This window comes from Pseudomassariella vexata, assembly GCF_002105095.1.
Source record: "Pseudomassariella vexata strain CBS 129021 chromosome Unknown BCR38scaffold_3, whole genome shotgun sequence".
Classification (NCBI taxonomy): Eukaryota; Fungi; Ascomycota; class Sordariomycetes; order Amphisphaeriales; family Pseudomassariaceae; genus Pseudomassariella; species Pseudomassariella vexata.
In genome coordinates this window covers 1,791,736-1,810,536 of record NW_024467958.1, presented here as the reverse complement: position 1 = coordinate 1,810,536, position 18,801 = coordinate 1,791,736, and the positions used below count along the sequence as shown (strand labels likewise).

The following is an 18,801-nucleotide window of genomic DNA, read 5'->3' as shown; positions in this document are numbered from 1 at the left end:
GGATCCCCTCACATAATGCACCAAATCACAGAACATCGTTTCGTTAATGTCTCCATCTTCTATCTAATGTTAACGAAGGTTGTACGGGATCGAATCTGGCGCCACAACGCTGAAACGGCGTTGAAGGCGTATGAGCCGTCTGGGAAAAGGAGGCGATGGCCATTATCCCTGTTTGATAGAGGTTCTGAGGGCTTTCTTCACCATCTGTCAGCTGTGTTTGCTGTCTCGAGTGATGTGCCTCTCGCAATGGAGATACGCTTTCCGTGTTGTAGTCCTGACGTGAGACCTATGGCGAGTGCTATGTCACAACTCACGGTAATAAATGAAATAAGAGCCACCCGGCACTATCTTCCTCTCCCCACAATCTAGTCTACGATTCATCTTTTGGGGGTGGCTCGTAGGACGACCTGACTATAGTGCTCCCGCTGTAAAGTGTGTCGAGGCTGTAAGACGGAGAAGGGAAGCGAACAGGAGCCAGGGGGGTAATGGCACGCCTATACAGGGATGCGGAGACAACCTACTGGGGTCTGGAAGACTGTTTAATTTGAGATCTTCCAGATGCAGATTGTAGAATGCTGTAAAAAAACACTCTCAAGCAAACGAGATTGCGTTGAATCCTCTGCTACGTACTGTATAAAATAAGACACTCACATATCACATATTATTCTCACGAAAAGGGGCCCAAGGCATGCGACGTAGAGCAAAGGGGAATCGTTGGTGCTTAACCTAACCTTCGACTTCGAATACTGAGCGCTGAGAATGAATTTGAAGCAAGTGCTGAGCTGCGACATAGTAATCAACGTGTGCTTCAACCGAAATAGGTTACATGGAGATGGCTCTACGGAATACACGACACTCAATGGCGCCCGTGAAGAAGAATAGAGAACGAGCAGTATCGAGATCGCGACCATCAAGATAACACAGATCTAATACAAGACATTCCAATTCACCTCATTCCCATGCAAGCATTGATACTCATACATGCCCGAATTCATCCATTCACCCATCCCTACTTTTACTCACTCCCACTCTTCACCTCATCGTCCACCTTCACAAGTTCTTCAGACAGAGCAGATTCCGGTTGGGTTTCCTCAACAGTATACGGCGGCGGGCTCAAGGGATCCTCCCCGCTCTCAGTCCAGACCTGAGCGAGCTCCTTCTCAATCTCCTCACGGCGCGATTTCCACTGCTCAACCTGGGCAAGTCGCTCGCGCAGCTCCTGGAGCTCGCGCTCCACCTGCATCTTCTCGCGTTCTGTGCCGATGCGCTCGAATTCCCATTCGTCACCGTTGCCGCCCATGCCCAGGACAAGGTTGAAGGTGTGGTATTTCTTCAGGGAGGCGCGGGTTGAGATGGTGATCAGGGCTATGTCGTGTTAATTTCAGGAATGGGATATATATTTTCGGAGGCGAATGGGACTTACTAATTCCTCTCTCCTTGCACGTCTCGTATAGTAGACCTTCGACGTCGCTGGACACGGCACTTGTGCCTTCGTCAATGATGGCGTACTGGGGTTCATGGTACAGAAGACGCGCAAACCCAACACGCTGCTTCTCGCCGCCGCTGAGAACGTCTTTCCACTCCTTCCGAGTGTCCCAGCCACCTTCTCGGTCAGGCAGGTATCCCAGACGGGCGGCATCAAGAACGCTCTTCAGGTCGTCCTCGGACTTGCGTTTGAGTCGCATGTCCAGCTCACCATCTGGATATATGACTTGGTCACGTAGCGTACCAATGCTGAGATATGGACGCTGGGGCAAGAACATGATGCCATCCTCGCCAATGGACTTGGGCCGACTCACGAGCCCACGGTATACAGGCCATAGGCCTGCCAGGATTCTTGAAATGGCAGTCTTGCCCACGCCATTTGGGCCAGAAATGAGCAAATGCTCACCCCTGCGCACAATCAAGCCCAGTGACTCGATCAGCTCTTCTCCGCCCTGCGGCCAGAGGCTCGGAGCAACCACGGGTACATTCTCCAGCCGGACACCATCGAACCCTTTTTGGATGGTTCCTTGGATATCAGACAGAGAGTAAAGCTCGTTCCCAGTGGGCCGCGGGAAGTAGGCATTGGCATGCGTCCGGTGAAGGGTGGAAATCAAAGTGTAGACACGGCTGGTGTACCCTGCCAGTTCTGACAGGTCCTTGATCGAGTACATCATTCTACCGCCAGCGTCGGCCAAGGACAGCATAAGACGTTTGTTAGTGATGAAGTCCTTCATGCGGTTGCGTTCTCGGTGTCCCTTCTCAGCGGTCTCGGCCATCTCGCCGGCGCCTCCTAGACCTCCCCAGGCGGGAAGAAAGACCGGGAGAGATGAAAGTAGGTAGCCGTAGGCACTCCAGCTGTACTTCAGGATGAAGTCTTCTAGGATGTTGTAGCGAATCTTGAGCATGTAGATGCCCTCCATCCAAGTCTTGAGAGACTTGAATTCCCTGTTCAAGAAAGACTTTTCCATTTCAGCGCCGCCGTAAAAGGCTACCTCTTCGGCGTTTGCAATTAGGCGCGCATGCAACGCCCGGAAGTCGCCCTCCTTCCGCCCCTCCACGGCCTTGAGCTTACCAAACGGAGGTGAAAGTTTCCGCAAAATGCTCGCCGTCAAGAAGTAATTACTCAGAAGACCAGTCAGCGCCAGGGGACCAAGCGACTGATACAGTTGGTAGTTGAACACGCAGATGTCAACAAATGGTTTTCCGAGCGAGGAGTACAGATTTGCGGCCGAGGCGCAGAATAGTGTCAGATCTTGGGTGATGAACTGGTCCGCGCCTTGACCAACGCCTCCGTCCAAGTTGGAAAGCTTGTAGTAATTGAGGTTGTCGTTGAGGTACAAATCATGGATATACCGAGTGAGGCGAGTTCGGAATGCAATGGAGACCTTGGACTCCAGGAATTTGATCATGGAGTTGGTGTAAGAAGCAAACCCTCCGAGCCCGCACCACTATATGAGGTACCCACATCAGTACAAGTAAGTAGAGGGTGAAGGGGACAGGTACAATGCTTACCTTGACAATACCCCAGAGAAACAGTTTGCCATTACCCGCGACCAAATCGCGGACGATTTCACCATCCAGACGCGCAACCACTAATGAGAGATATGTCCGGAGCATTAGGAAGACACCATGGCTGACAAGTAACCCCGCTTCTTTACTGGTCCAGCGGGGTATCATGATGCTCATCAAGCTCAAAAACTGGTGCAAGAAGGCAAGATTGAGACCCGGCTTCGTCTGCGCAGAAGGAACCGTGCCGTCCCCAAGACCCGACACCTTGGGTGGATTCAGGAAGAGTCGACGATGGGCTTCGAAGGTCAGGGCTTTCGTCCTACGGATGACCACCTTGGAGGTGCTATCCTTGTAGGGGACGTATATCGTCCGGGAGCCATCTTTATTGAGCAGCCACGAATTTGTCCGTACCAGTTTCCTTCCCTGCTCTTTCTCGGCACGCCTCCGTTTCCACCATCTCTTGCTGCCTTCTGCAGCAAATATGAGGGTTGTCGCAAGGGCGATGGTGGCGAGGATCTTGGTGCGTCGGGAGCTTTTGCGCAGGCGGTCCTGGAATAACTTCTGGTACTTGTCGACGAAGGCTATGATGATTTCTTCCGACGCTGAATGGCGCAACGTCGACTGGGCCGCCATCGTGTCGTCGTGTCGTCGTGTCGTCGTGTCGTCGTTACTAACAACAACAACAACAACAGAACTGCGAGTCAGCTACGATCCAGGGCGTAGCATTGCACGGTCAAGGACGAGTGCTTGCCGACAGACTGAGCTGGAGAAAGAGTCTATCATGTGCAACCAGTGACCGTAAAGAGAGGCTGCGCGAGGGCGGTCAGTGTTACGAGAGTCCGTCGGTGTAGTTTGTGGTGAAGTGCGAGCCGGGGCTGGTGCTCACCGGACTTTGATCCATTGTCACGAGGACGGCTTGCAGTGTCGCAGGCATGTGATGGCCGTTCCCCAATTCCTGTCAGTCCCGAGGCTCCAACCCTGCGGGTTTACCCCAGGTTTCACTGCCACAAGCTTGGAGCATCGACCTAAAACTTTGGCCCTTTGTGGCTGGGCCGCCCCAAATCAGACCAGGCCTGCGAAGTTGCGAGGGGCACTCTTGTGATGGAGCAAATCATGCCTGTACTTATTCTTGTCCATTTATTACTTAACTACACAGGGACGTAACAAGTTATCACGTCCGAAATTAGTCTGCTCCCTTATCTGTGTATTCTGGCCTTTCTTTGTGGTAGCATTGCGATAGCATCTACTGGAGATTCACAACCAGAATAACTAGAAAAACTACGAACTTTGCCCAGAACATCCTTGGGCCCGTACGCAGCAGAACCCCAGGATTGAATCGCTACTATTTCGCGTGCCATTCCACACTCAACTTATATCGTAACCACAGGGTGCGACGACACAGTTTTTTATCCCTTTGCATTGCTCGTCGGACATACGATATCTACCGAGGATTCAGTCTCGAAGAACGCCGAATCAGAGTCTCTGCCGTTACTCGGGTCTCCCTGAGGCCATCAAATCGCGACCCATACATAACCCACGGAAGCGCCGTGACAGTAGAATCCAACAACGAATATGTGTCGGCATGAAAGCGACCCGTCTTTCGTTGCACGACAGTTACGTTTCTAGTTTCGAGAAGCTGAAGAAGCGGCCCATGGCTGCGCCAAGCAGACGTGTAAGTGGTGGATCACTGCGGGTTGCATGATTCCTTGCACGCCATCACAGTGGGTGATGGGCGGCAAGAAGGCCAACAACGGTCCAATGATGCGCGACGAGTGCGTTTGACTCGCTGTGGACAACCTGCTTTTAACACTCTACCAGAACTACAAGGAGGAGCCAAGAGTGTCGCTAGCGCTGCGAGTTTGCCGAGGCCGCATGCCAAAGTAGGGAACGAAAAACCGGGGAGGCTAGGGAGACCAATGCTGCATTCCGCTCTCTTGGTTTGCATTTGGAGCTGCAGTCGAGCTACCAACTCGTGGGGCCTCGTATGGCCATCGGCAAGCAATCGAAAGTACCACCTGGCATGCAGAAGGATCAGGTTTTCCCTAAAACTAGATGGGATTTCTGTTGCTAGCTATATGTAAGGGTCCGAGATGCTCCTTGAGGCTCTTCTATCGACAACTCAACACTTCCAGTTGAACCGTGTGGACGTCGACTTAGCTAAAGCGAACCGACCCGTCTAGTTTCAATGTGAAGTTGGTAAGACTTGGGGCCAGAGCTGAAAGTAACTAGGTAGGCAAGTGTCGTGTATGTTTAGTAGAAAGACGGCTCCAATATACTATTATAGAGCTTGCCGAAGCTCACCTCCTCCGACAGATTTGGTTCACAACGATCTCAAATCAATTCCAATATTGATGCATCCACCCGAGCTCAACCAAATAAATATTTCATACCAAGCAGCATCGCGGACAGGGGCGCGGGGGGGAGATGACCAGGAACACATGGCCAGCGGGGCATAGGACAATTAAAGGAGAAACATGGATGAGGTGTTCTCTGCTAGCAATCACAGCCAGATCTAGCCTCAAGCAGTAACGGGAGATATCGTTGCCAAGTCACATCTTACTATGCAGCCTCCAATGGCTAAATCACTTCGGGCAATTCCCCCAAAAGAGTGGGCGCATCCACACCAACTTGACCAAAGGGCCGCTAGCTTATTGCTGGGCGGCTTTGATGAGCGACCACCCAGGCGGCCGAATGCCTGCTCAGGCCTGCTCCTGCTGTGAGTGGGCGACTGCAGTTGACAGGGCCCAGCAGTCGTCCACGGGTGTCCCTGCCAGTGCTCCAGGGCTGCCCCGTGCTCCCAGATTGCTCAAGACTCTGAAGGAAATCATTTCGCTTGCGCTTCCAGACTCGCTCAATTCAGCCTCTGGGTCAGAATACAAGGTAGCCGTGCAATTCATCCGATCCTGTCTGCTCGACTTCCTTCAACCTCCTTCCTCCAATTCTGCATTGTAGGCTTGTGCAGCAGCCTCTCTTTTTTTCATCGATTCAACTTTTTTTTGTTTCTTGTCCGCGATTCTGCTTGGCGCCCGATTCGAGCTGCCTCTTATCACCCGAATTCCCTTCTTCGCCTCCTCGACCGACTGCACTTGCAGCAATTGCCCGAGGACCTTGCCGATCTCCACTTCCCAGACACGATTGCCTCCTTGCCCGTTTACGACGCGCGACCACCGTCAGCCTCAAGCACCGCGCGCATTTCCAACCGCAGTCGCCCATTCACGCAGAACGCGCTCACGAAACTGGATCAGGTGCATCTCGCAATCGTGACCACGGCGACGAGACCGAAACGGCCATTCAAGGCCGTCAATTGCAGTGTTAGGGGGTCAGGTAGCCATTCCAGGCTGACCAGGATCCTTCACGCAGGTGAGTGACAAGAGCGACGTTTCGTCTGGGTTTCTGTCGGGATTCCCAACGTTGCGGCGCCAACAAACTGCTGATGACGTTGCGGTGAATGGAAACGTTGGGCGGCTCCTGATCTGTGCTACCAAACCGCTTGACTCTCCTTTACGTGCAAAAGTCAACCGCATTGTCCCAGCAGAGTCTTCTCCTATATCACCGGGAGCTCTATACCCTGCGCTTTCTTTCCATCTTCACACTCATGACGTTCCTGATGCGGGTGCTTACACCTCGATTATAGTTCGATAGCGTCGACTATCTCATCCGAGAAGTCATAGCCTCCCGCGCCAATTCAAGAAATGTCTAAAGGTGCCGAGGAAAACTCCCAGATCGAGTACGACAGCTCCAAAGAAAAGGAAACGCTGTCACCCGAGGACAGTTCCAGTTCGAAAAAAGGTCGAGGTCTGCTCCACGTGCCTTCAAGATCGTCATCTCAGAAGATACAGTCATCCCCGACAACTACAGGGCTTAGTGGTGCGACTGCAAGTGACCCCAGAGACAGCATCGGAGGCCATTCCAAGGAATCCAAGGGGAGTATGTTAGGTCGTCGACGAAACGGTAGTGCCTCGAGCAACCACTCTGGCGTTGGTACCGGTCCATCAAACACACCCAACTCGTCGCACCCAAACTCCCCCGCTGGAGCACCAAAGCCGCGCAAGAAAGGCGGTCTCCTCTCACTTCTGGGATGCTGCGGCGTACCTGACAATGCCAACGCGGTTGGGGAAGACCCACTGCCGTCACACAAGCTCGATAAGATCCCCCAACGGGCATTGACATCCAGTCGGAGGACAATTACGCCGTCCGGTGAGACCAGCGGAAGCAAAACTCAACTCTACGAGAAGGAGAAGGAGAAGGAGAAGGACAAGGAGTCTCAAACCCAGCCTGCCCCTACTCAGGATGCCTCCAAGTCGACCAAGCGTGCATCCGGCTCTACTGCACAGGATCAATCAATCATCGTGGACCGAGACAGCGAATCAAAGCAGACCACTTTAGTGGGCGCCCCAGGACCAAGCATTACAGTGAACGCCCCGGTAACTGAAAACCATGCGGCCGAGGAGACGATAGTTGATGCAACGCCTGCAAAGGACGACGACGGGGATGTGGAGATGGCGGATGCAGAGCCTACGCCGACGCAGCGCGCCAAGCAACCTGTTGCTACTGCGGAGGAGCAATACCAAAAGCCGGTCCCGCCGCCTCCGCCTCCGCCTGGGCCGATACCAGCAGCAACTACTGCCTCTGTGACGCCTCCGGAAGACAAGCCGGCAGCGGTGGCTGTGGTTCCGCCTCCCGCCCCCGACCAGAAATGGCTTCTGCCTCCGATCGAACCTCACATGAAAGGGAAGAAATGCCTGGTGCTAGATCTGGATGAGACTTTAGTTCATTCGTCATTTAAGGTACTGTCTTACCTCCTGCAATTGCCTAACGCGCGCGAAGCTCACTGTCCTAGATATTGCATCAAGCCGATTTCACAATACCGGTAGAGATAGAAGGCAACTACCACAACGTTTACGTCATAAAACGACCCGGCGTGGATCAGTTTATGAAGCGAGTAGGCGAGCTCTACGAGGTGGTTGTATTCACTGCCTCGGTTTCTAAGGTAGCATTCTCCCATCCTCATAGCTCTGCACAGACACTAATTGATTTTGTTTGTTCAGTACGGCGACCCGCTGCTAGACCAGCTCGACATCCACAAAGTTGTCCACCACCGGCTATTCCGCGAGAGTTGCTACAATCACCAAGGCAACTACGTCAAGGACTTGTCCCAAGTTGGACGTGATCTGAAGGACACAATCATCATCGACAACTCGCCCACGTCATACATCTTCCACCCACAACACGCCGTCCCTATCAGCAGTTGGTTTTCCGATGCCCACGACAACGAGTTATTAGACCTTATTCCCGTTCTCGAGGACCTTGCGGGCTCGAATGTACAGGACGTCAGTCTCGTGCTCGATGTCACCCTTTGAGCATTTGTCCATTCCTTTTTGCAGCGACAACGGCCACTTCAGACGCAGACATTTGCTATCATAGCGGACGGCGTTCGGTGATGCAAATTTTCTACTTCCGGGCGTAGATGTACTGTTTAATCCTATATAATAAGCAGGATGGCGACTCACTCAGATCTTCTCTCCAGCGACCTTGGAAGCCACACAGTGGGTGGGTGAGCCGGGAAGAGGGGAAAGCGTGGGAATGATATCCAAGTCTCGCTTCACTTCAAAAAAAAAAGAGGGAAGGAAGGATGTTCTTTTTATCATCTGGATGCGGTTTGTCGCCCCAGGACTAGGAAAGCCCGGAAGGCGGCCTGGCAAACGGTTTCTTTCTCTTTGGCTGGCAAGATGGCGGGAAAGCGCGTGTGGAAGGGCACAATCACATCTGTCACATTAAAATAGGGAGTCCCTGTTTCTGACCAGTAGATACGTCAGGAAAATCCCCTGGAGGCAGTACAAAATCTTGTTATTTTCTTCATTCTTTTTTTTCTTTTGTCCAACCAACTTTATTATTCTCTTTACTTCTGCTCACTTGAGCGAACTTCACATCCGCGTGGTACACAGGTACAAGGACAACATGTTTTCCCTCCGAGCCAGTCAGGTCTGCTAGCAAGACTTCTGTGGATTGCACATGGGGGGAAAAGAGAGAAGAGAATGTCAAACCCAAAACCACCTTGCCAAGCTGAATCAAGCAAAACAAACACAACCGATTTTTCTTTCTGGCTGCTGAAAGATACACGAGACTTGAATTACGGTCTGCTGTGGGCCACACCCATCACAACACCAACCCAAGTCCCCAATCGAAGACAGGATTCGGGGGAAGCGAGCCGGAGGGCGGGAGGAGAGAGATGGGGTTGGACGCAGTTGCTGCATGTATGCTTGTGGGCTAGATGAGGCTATTCAGTGTAGAGGGAGCGAGGATGGATGGGCGGCGTGCAACACAGCAAAGGCATGCAAGCAATTAATACTTCGCATACTCGGGTCGCAGGCTCCCGAAATGATGTACAGCGCTCGCGTTGATTAGGATACCACAATTCAAATTTTTTGTAACCGGACATTTGGGCTTCTGTTCGTTTCAAGCCAACCTCTTACCTGTACAACAGTATATCTCTAGCTTCACAACGGTTCGTTCATGTCGTTGATATTCATGAACAGTACGGTAACTTCGGTGGTGGCCCTGGTATGGCGGAAATCAATCTTAGTGCATTTAAATGGCCCGAGGAAGTGTTGCAACTTATTCGGAAGTTTGCTGATCCGAGAGTTCCAGTCTTAAAGTATAAACTTGATGTTGTGCTCATCCTGGGTCTGCTATAGGATGTGCTTCTGGATTTCCGAACAGCCCTGCTCCATGCTCCTTCATAGCAGCCCATCGACCATACGTCGAGGTAAAAAATCCATGTCCGATTATCTTGGTCGCTCTTCCTGATTCATAGAGGTTCAAGTCCTTAGGGGTATGCTTGGTCTCGTCTCATACAACTGCAGCACCATATGCTGCGCGTATCGTACTCAGACATGGATAGCGCGGTTCGCTGCATGGCTGGGAACTGAGTGCGTAGAAGCAAAACCTACCTGCCTGCCAGGGAGTTTGTTTCTCTCCTCGAATTGTGCGAGCCTCTTTTGCCAAATACTCAATTCGTCCAGCAGCGGGACAACCACCCGGTCGATAAGGCTCTGTTTCAAGACAGAGTTCTGGAGGTTGATGACCAGGCTGGCAAAGCATATCATGGAAACGTTCACTGCGTCTTTGTATGCGATGGACAGGCTGCCTTGTTCCTGCAGCACCCAGTGCTCGAGAGTTTTCGGGACGGTGACTTCGTCGGCTAAAGAGTTTGGTCCTAGGTCCTCGGTACGCCACATGATCTATGTGGGGGGGTTTGAACCGAATTTCGAGAGGTAGTGTTGCCAGTGAGCGCAGGTTGCGTCTGTCGTCAGTTATTGTGGAAAGTGTAGTCGAGTCTCCCTGAGAGTATTCCGAAAGCAGAAACTGTTTGGTAACCAGGGGGTATCTGACATCAACCCTATTTCTGACGTGAATGAAAAGGATATTGTCGTCATCCAGTAACCCCTTAGCCATGGGATGTTGTGAAATTCAGGAATGATAACGACAGTGTGATAGCAAGCATGTAGCGGTCTTCAAGGTTGAAGCTCGCCTGGCTTGGAGAAGAAAATTTCATGTAAGAATATGCACCGCCCAGCGAGGCAATAGTGCGCTGAGGTGCCGGGTATGGGCCACGTAACCACAGGGTAGAACGAGGGAAAAAAAGGCATGGGTCACTGGCGCTGCTGCCCTCAAAGTTTGAGCACAAATCTTGGATGGCTTCCAAGTCGAAGACCTGAGAAGTTTACTCGGCTGCCTTGGCTTTACAATTCTTAGCTAGCCGTCGAGCTTCTATAGTAGGTAGAGATGAGGGGATTGCGGAACTCACGCAGGCTCTTGAGGAATGTTTCCCAACGGCTAGACCTCAGATACACTCCCAGTAGCTGGTTTGGAGGGCCTTGAGAAAGAAACGGTGAATCATAGGCATTCGTTTTTACTTGAGAACTTGCCCTTCGTCGGTGTTTCATCCGGTGCTCTAATATCAGATGAGCAGAATGGCAACTGTCGGCCTAACGCGCCCACGACGTAGATAAAAACTTGGTACAAATTTGTCGCGAATTCCTGGATCTGCCGTACCGGTAAGCTTCGCTTGGAAATGCGGTCTGTCTTGGGAAAAATTACACCCTGGGAGAACCTTTTGTCACGGCGCCTCAAGCCATCCAGCCGGCGTTTCTTTGCTTCCTCTTTGTTGTAAATCGAATCGCCTTTACAAACTGAGCCTAGGAGTGTGTTGATGATTCCGAAAGTTAGGATTTGCGGAAATGATAGCCTCAAGTTCATCGGCGGTGTTCTTAGTGACATAATGAATACCATATTTACCGAATCAGTTTGCGGTGGGGGTTGTCACCTTCTGACAGTCAACAATGAAATTTTTTAACTACATCTTCATGAGTCCTGCTATTTCAGACATAAAATTCGTACGCCATACTCCGAGGCCGTTCTCTAGTGCATCGGCCAGATGGTCGCCCCTCCACAGTAGGCTGCCTGGTTTAGACATCTCGTTCAGCTAGAACGGTTTGGCCATATCGTGGAGAACTCGCAAGGTCAGCTCGTATATCGAGCGTTGGATAAAAAACTCTTGCATCGCCGTCTGGACGTCATGCCTCCACTTAAAGAAGGCTCTGAGACTATTTATGCCCGATTTGTAGTTGTCAAAGGCGGCGGATATAAGCAAGGGCAGTGAGCCCAGAACTATGCCCACGATTTCAATCCCGACATGTTTCGAACGACTTGGGAAGAGTCACTTGAATTTTTAATGGATTCGGTAGGCGTTGACGAAGTACTTAAGTCAAGCACGGAATGTTTCGAGGTGGGCTGGAAAATAGAACTGTTCAAGTGGCACACTGCCATTGTTGCAGTATGCACGTGGACGCAGACCATGTAGAATGGGTGCTTCTCGAGTATGTGTCGGTGGTGACATCCGTGGATGCATGCAACAAGGTGTAACTGCGCCCTGCTACGCATACAAATCTACAAAATAGACAAGCATCTTCTCATTACTGAGTGCGAGCCCAGGTGTCCATCACATTCAACCCCGCCGTCTGATATCGGCATTGGGATATCTCATAGGCTATGCATATACTTGGCCACTATTGACTTCAGCTGTAAAATGCTCTGAAGAAGTTTTGTATGATCGTCTATCGAATGGTTTCTGACGGGCGAGCTGACAAGTCAGGGCATAGTTTCAAGTGGCCGAAATCTTGGTGTCCTTAAACGGGGACATGGTTCGTTGGATTATTGACTTCGTGAGGCGCCTACCATGCGCTCCAAGCTCTTGGGACAGTTGAGTTCAAACCGGACTGAATGCAAGTTCGCTCAGTTCATTGCAAATGTAAAGTGTTGCTCACTGGAGATCAGCCGCCGCTGTGTATCTAATCTTAGGCTTCCTTTCGAACGAATGGTACAGCCGGAGGTCCCAAGTTATGATGAGAGTGACGAATCCGAAATGGTTCCAGTGACGAAGAATTGGTACTTTCAATGAGTTGACTATGCGACTGGCCAGCATCATCAATATCGTAAAGGCTCTGTGCAATTTGGTGTTCAAGATTAGGAATCCAATTTGAAACAAACGCCTCTAAGAGCTGCCCATGATCGAGAAGTAGATCCTGTAACGGGTGTCGGACATAAGGTTCGCTGCTGCCAGTGCAAGAGGAAGACGACTTTCCTATAAAAGGCCAGCACCGGAGAAGGCATATGACTGGAACGTGGCCATGTCAGGTGCGGTACCCACGATCCTCGGATCGTCGTAGCGACTGCCGAGAAGTATAAGTGATATGGTTGTGGGGAGATCTCAAGGTTTAATTAACACCCCATAATGGAGCTGAAGTGTGTCCGAGCTGCAGGCATGAGAGAATAGACAGTTATGAGGAGGTTGACTGAAGGAAGATCGGATCGTTGAAACAGACTGGGGTAGTCCTTGTGATTAGGTCACGAGACTTACGCTGGCCGTGGGATAATAGGATACAGTTGTGGCAGAAAAATCATGGGTGGCACTACATTTGGTAGATCAGCCAGCGAGGGAGGTCCATTATACTACTTTGAGCTAGCCTTGGCCGTGGTAAATGCTGGTTCAAATCCATCATTACACATATTATCTGTCATGATACGTATCAACACAGTGTGTATGGGTGAAAGTGTTACGTGGTTCGCAAATACAGGACAGTGTGAGAGTATAGATCCGAAATACCATCTGTGGCATGAACGGGGGGAAGGGATCCTGCAAAAGAGCGTGATTCCTGGTGTTTAAGGCACAATAAGGAGGCAGCTACTCGTTGCTGCCCAGCCTGCCCAGTTGAACAGGTTTGTTTCTATCTTTGCCAACCTTCAACAAATCACCCTAGGGCTTTGGGCAAATGCAGGCTCCATATCGGTACGTTGGCGCTCTGCAGCTATTTTCGTAGGCCCGAGTGCTGTTCCCATATCATGCATGAGTTATGGATCAGAAGCAGGTTGATCATGCCCAGTCTGCTCAACTCCTTCGCATGCAATGACGGCGCCTGGACGACTGCCAAGACCAAAGCCCTCGCAGCACCACCCCCGTCTGCCCTAGTAGTAATCAAGTCGACACAGCCTCCTGAAAAGATGAAATACTACAAATACAACAGATACACTGGACGTCTCCACAAAGCCAAAGCCTCTCATCTCACGGTATTGTTGTCTGTCATGCAAAAGGATCCCGGCCATCCCCTCTACAAGTAGCCCAATCCAGCAGCTCCCAATATGCTCTCCAGCGTAGCCCGGACTTCATCCACGCCGGAAAACCCAACCCTCCCGGCAATTTCGGCCTTCCTACCAGCACCCAGTTCGTTCCAACGGGCAAGCAATGCTCCGTCAACGACGTTACGCCCTATGCCGGCATCTACTACCGGGGGTTGACGACCGACCGAGCCAGTCGATGCAGGCGCCCGGTACGCTTTTGGGTTCAATCCAGCAAAGTGAGTCAGCGAGGTGGAGAGTTGTGATGCGAGGGACGAGAGACGCCGGTACTCTTGCTCTGAGAGCGGTATCATTGTTGCCAGCAGGCCCGTGGGGGAGGCAAGCAGGAGAGTTTGTGGCTGGGGCGGAGGATCCTCGTCTTCGTTCGCATCCTTCCCGTTGACAGCTGCTTGGTTCGCGAGAAGTTCATGTCCAGGTGGCAGTGTGCGTGGAAGGAGGAGACTCTTGGTCGGTATATGAGCTCCAGCGGAGAAAGTGGTACGGTGTAGGAGAAGATGCCCGCCAAGGGACTTGGGATCTATTTCAAGTAGTGTTAGTAAGTAGCAAGCAGTAGGCAGAACAGACACGAAACTTACGGTCGGGATCGAACTGCAGCACCAAGATATTACCGTCAGAATCACTTGCAACGATGGACAACTCATTCCCATCGGGCAGGAAATCAGCTGTCAAGACCTCCAGCGTCGTCGAGCTCTTGCCAAGGAGGATCATCTTGTAAGGTTCTTCTGTGTACCCAGCAAACCAGACTCCCTTCACCGCATCGGCCATAAGACACAGCCCGGTGCCCTTCAGCTCGCGAACTGACGTGACGTAGCAGCTCATGTCCATAAATGCCACAGGCAGCAAGCTTCCATCCTCCTTGAGACCTCGCACCATACACTTTTGCCCCTGAGCAACGAGCATGAGACCCTGCGAGCCGATTTCAGAGAGTGCCGTAACAGCGCCTCGGGGAATGTCTTCCTTAGCGACTAACTTGAGGCGCTTGTTGGTCTCCGGGCGTCCGGGTTTAGGGATGACCTCGACGACATCGTAGACGAAGATGTGGCCACGAATGGGCAAATCTTCGCCTCGAGAGACAGCAGTACCCACGACAATTAGTTGTTTGCGTTCATTTGTCGACTCGGATATTTCCAGGTTGAGCGTCTCAACACACATAACAGTCTCACAGGACTCAAGCTCAACCTCGTCAACAACTGTCCAATTGGACGGGTTGATCAATTTGATGAGCCCACGTTCCACCCGGGGTTTGAATGTAAGGTCCTTTTCCGCCTGCCATTCCTTATGATAGTCGTCTTCTTTTGGAAGTTCAAATGATTCCAGCGTGTCGCATCCAACCACCCACGTGGTTGACGGTGTGTGGTAAGCGATCGAATTAATATCAGCGCCAAGCGGCACTTTCTTTAGGGACATGCCGATTTCGGCGTAGGAAGTGTCATCTGTTGGTATTTGTGACACCCTGGCGATGCCATATGAATCGGCGTAAATGAAGCCGCGTTCACATCCTTCGGTATGGAAAGGGCTCATGGTCCGAACGCCGCCGCCTTGCAAGCCAATGACCTTGGGAAGCGTCTTCGACGACTTCATGATGAAACTCGGAGAGGCGCCGGGAAGGAACACAGTCTTGAACCCGCCAACATCTGCGCAACGTCGTAACGGTACGTTTCGAGGCTGCTGCTCGGCTTCGTCGTCTGCCACTTCAACGGGACTCTTGGCGAGGCGAGCATTTGTGATCTTCTGAAAGTGCAATGACTTCGATAGTTCGGTTGAGGCTTCGGATGTGATGCGAAAGGGTTCATATATGGTCAAATCATCGTTCGCATGTCGTACCTGGATGGATGTCAGTTTTCATATCTGCCACAGCGGGCAATTAGGGACTTGCGATTAAGAATGGAGATGATGAGGTGGTATCTCCAAGATCGGCAACGAGGATCTCCGTGAGAGCTTCCTTGGCGCTTCCTCTCCTAGCCGAGTAACCGGCTGAGAGTATCGGCGGAACGTAAGATAAGCCCTCGACAACGCAAACCGGTTGGGTAAGATCGGGGAGCGCGTATACCTACGGCAATTAGCGATGTTCGATAAATGTGAGGGTTGCCAGTAACACTTACGTATAAAGCACCAGTCCCACTTAGAAGGAACATGACTATGTTCTCTCCTGGCTTGGAGCCTTTGTCGGTTTGGACGTCCGTAAAAATGCTAGTCGTATCCTCGTACAAGCAACCCGTGAGCCATCTCGTAGTGACAAGGCCCACGTGATCCTTGTCAAGCTCTTCTAACTCGAGATTTTTGTCCATTTTGGCCACGCAGATACTCGAGTCATCTCGCACAAGCAGGAGGAAGGGGTCAGCTATGCTGGCACTGACTACTCTGGGCTCTGCCCCTGTCTCTTCGTCCAACATGGGCAAAATTTGACTGAGCCCGAAATCTGTACTGTGTCAATGCAACTCAGGGCGAACTGAAAATAGTAACTTACTGCCATCGTAGCTGCGGACTTCTGCCTTGAGCACTTGTATTATCCGGTGCGAACTGCCCATGGTCCCTGCCTCTACCGTGAAGCCAGCAGCAGGCTCGAATTCAGTCCCAGTCAGGGCTTCGAAGCCAGCGCCTGTCAAAGCGTACACATCGGATGTCTCGTACCCGTCTAAGTCGATTTTGGAAACAATCATGAAAGTGTCGCGCTGCACGGAAGTAGCGTACTCTGCGTCAATCGAAGCGCCTTTATCCCCCTGCAGAGCCTTAGGTACGGGTTTTTGCGCGGCTATCGTCCAGAAACCCCTCGCTTCCGGAAACTCGAAATGACCAATGACCCTGGGTTGTATTTCGCGATTAATAATGGCAACCGAGCCCGCATTGCCTCTCCCAACGGCACAAACCAGACTCAGATCACTGGCGACCATTTTGGAGCTGGTTGGGTCTTCGTCTGAAGGGATCACATTTTGTCCGATGGCTATATCTTTGATCGGAGCCAGAGTAACTAGTTTGTCATGGACACGGAAGACTAAGTCGCCAGTTTTCACGCCGGCATTATGAGTTGCTGCTAAGGCTTGAGGGACTAAAGCCGAATCGTCAGCGTATAAGTCATCATCGTCCATGTCGTCAAAGTCTTCATCGTCCGTATCGAGGTCCAAAGAGTCATCTTGGGTGCTTCGCTTCTTCTTGGAAACGTGGCTGTGTTTTCGTGTCCACCCGATCACAAGCGAATCGCCATCCTCGCTGCCTGCAAAGAGACACCCCTTTCCAAGCCGGCTGAGTGTCGATACACATGTGTCAACAATGGAACCGCCAGCTTCCGGCAAAACTAGCCTAATGCTCAAGCCTGCAACCGTTCGCCCATCGATCCGGAAGGATATCAACGCGAGTCGCCCGTCATTCAACACCATCAGCAGCTCCCCGTTTTCCGCAGAGAGTACTTCAATGTCGCAGCCTTCGAGTCGTAAATCGAGGTCGGACTGGTCAACGAGCCCGAAAGATGTGGTATGTCTCGCAAAGGTGTTGACACCAACGCCGTGGGATTTACCGGATTGATCGACGTGGATAAGTTCGTTGGTGCCGACTAACAGCGCACCTCCAACTGGCGCGGGCAGTGCAATGACGCGCCAAAGATCTTGTGGCAGACCACCGACTGACAGAATGGTCGTGGATGCCTTCTGCTTCAGGTCCAGTGTGAAGACCATGTACGACAGGTGGTCCTTCCGGCCAAGACTCGCAGATGGGGCCATGGTTGAGGACAATATGCCAAATGTCGGCTCTCTGTACTCGTGGAGGAAGGCAAGATGCACAGGATGGATGAGGCTAGGATCAAGATTGGAGAGTCGCAGGACAAATGAGGATGAATACGGTGTGTCTTCACTGCTGCTAGTTCCATTTACAAGCGTGGTCGACATCTCTTTCACTGGCCGGGGCCCATCCAGCTCCTCATCCCAGTCATCCATTTCAATGTCTTCATCGTTGTGACTGAACTGCAAGATAGCAAGATTCCGTGCGCCAAACCTAAGAGCAGCACATCGACTGCCAGGGTCGGCCGCCAAGAAGTTGACGTAGCTACTCAACGGAGCCGCCCATGGGACCCTTTGTAGCTCGTCTTGTTCATAATAGTGAACCACGGTTGTGTATATTGTATGTTTCTGAGGATCCCACTCGACCAGGCTGAGCTTGGCATCTTTGAAGGCAAGCAGCAACGCTTCGCCACCGGACTTGCAAGTTGGCAGCTTGACCCTCGCAAGACCTGTCACGGTGCCAGAGAGAGGGTACTCGGCTACGAGAACCAATTTTGTATAGCTTGATCGATCTGATCGAATGATCATGGCGTCCCCTCCCAGAAAGGAAGCCTCGAGGCCATCGTCGTCATTTATTCGACTGTCATAGTGTCCTGTCAACTTGGAGGATTGGGATTGAACGTTCTGAGGGTTGCGCGCATTGTCGAACTCGGCCGATACTGATTTGGTGAAGATCTGGAGTAGGGAAGCGCGAGCAACGACGAGGTTGTTACTTTGCGCCGACGTGAATGGCAGAGCAAGGGAGTGTGTGACGGCCGTCGGAGGCGTCAACTCCGTATAGCATTGCATATTGACCACCTTCGGACCATATCAAACTAAATACGTCGTGAGGATGCCGTAGCATGCAACTTAGAAATGTTGACAGCTTCGTGGGATAAAGTGAACGCTGCTCCCCAAAGCTCAAAGCTCTCGGGTACCCTTTACTGAGCGTCTAAGTGGACCGTGCACCAGACGCGACTTCCCAAAAGTTTCCGAGACATTTAAAATTCTAATTACCCAGCGAAAATGCAAGATATCTGCCGCATGAGTTGATGGCATTTCTCTAGAGCACTCGATGGGCTGAAATACACCTTTCCATGAATCACATACACATGATGAACTCGTGGGGCCGTGGACAAATTGACATGCTACTTCAATGAACTGGATAGCTGGATAGCTGCAACCGCGGTGTGGAGCCAGACTCCGCTATATGCAATGATCGGGAGTATCAAACGGATTGACTTTGGACTTAGTGTCGGCAACGGAATATCAACCACCGAATACATGTGAAGAAATACATATGGCGGCATGTCTAAGGTGTTCAGGTCTTCTGCACCGAGTCGACTTTCTGGAATCATGGTGG

General features: G+C 51.6%; 4 protein-coding genes across 4 annotated transcripts; 1 reads left to right on the top strand and 3 right to left on the bottom strand.

The window, feature by feature from the left end:
- Positions 1-705: 705 nt before the first annotated feature.
- BCR38DRAFT_423943 (lipid transporter) lies at positions 706-3,937 on the bottom strand. The gene is made up of 4 exons (XM_040859615.1): positions 3,881-3,937; positions 2,998-3,803; positions 1,424-2,933; positions 706-1,365 (listed from the first exon to the last, which is right to left on the bottom strand). The coding sequence occupies exons 2-4, from the start codon at positions 3,625-3,627 to the stop codon at positions 1,016-1,018; spliced, it is 2,490 nt and encodes an 829-aa protein (XP_040718932.1). The 5' UTR covers positions 3,628-3,803; positions 3,881-3,937; the 3' UTR covers positions 706-1,015.
- A 2,749-nt stretch (positions 3,938-6,686) lies between these two features.
- BCR38DRAFT_482145 (serine/threonine-protein phosphatase dullard) lies at positions 6,687-8,354 on the top strand (the record flags this gene model as incomplete). Its single annotated transcript, XM_040863463.1, has 3 exons — positions 6,687-7,781; positions 7,835-7,984; positions 8,043-8,354. The coding sequence occupies 3 exons, from the start codon at positions 6,687-6,689 to the stop codon at positions 8,352-8,354; spliced, it is 1,557 nt and encodes a 518-aa protein (XP_040718931.1).
- A 2,536-nt stretch (positions 8,355-10,890) lies between these two features.
- On the bottom strand, positions 10,891-11,274 carry BCR38DRAFT_406562 (uncharacterized protein; the record flags this gene model as incomplete). Its single annotated transcript, XM_040858067.1, has 1 exon — positions 10,891-11,274. One exon carries the CDS (start codon positions 11,272-11,274, stop codon positions 10,891-10,893), a length of 384 nt encoding a protein of 127 aa, XP_040718930.1.
- Positions 11,275-13,661: 2,387 nt separating this feature from the next.
- Positions 13,662-18,248, bottom strand: BCR38DRAFT_455557 (CPSF A subunit region-domain-containing protein; the record flags this gene model as incomplete). Its single annotated transcript, XM_040861810.1, has 5 exons — positions 13,662-14,206; positions 14,265-15,513; positions 15,566-15,739; positions 15,792-16,108; positions 16,157-18,248. 5 exons carry the CDS (start codon positions 18,246-18,248, stop codon positions 13,662-13,664), a joined length of 4,377 nt encoding a protein of 1,458 aa, XP_040718929.1.
- Between the last annotated feature and the right edge of the window lie 553 nt (positions 18,249-18,801).

Excerpts from the sequence above, each read along its gene's own strand:
- BCR38DRAFT_423943 (XM_040859615.1), bottom strand. The coding sequence starts at position 3,627 with ATGGCGGCCCAGTCGACGTTGCGCCATTCAGCGTCGGAAGAAATCATC. Across the intron at positions 2,934-2,997 it reads TTCTCTGGGGTATTGTCAAG|TGGTGCGGGCTCGGAGGGTT; the intron begins GTAAGCATTGTA and ends TACCTCATATAG. Across the intron at positions 1,366-1,423 it reads GTGCAAGGAGAGAGGAATTA|CCCTGATCACCATCTCAACC; the intron begins GTAAGTCCCATT and ends AACACGACATAG.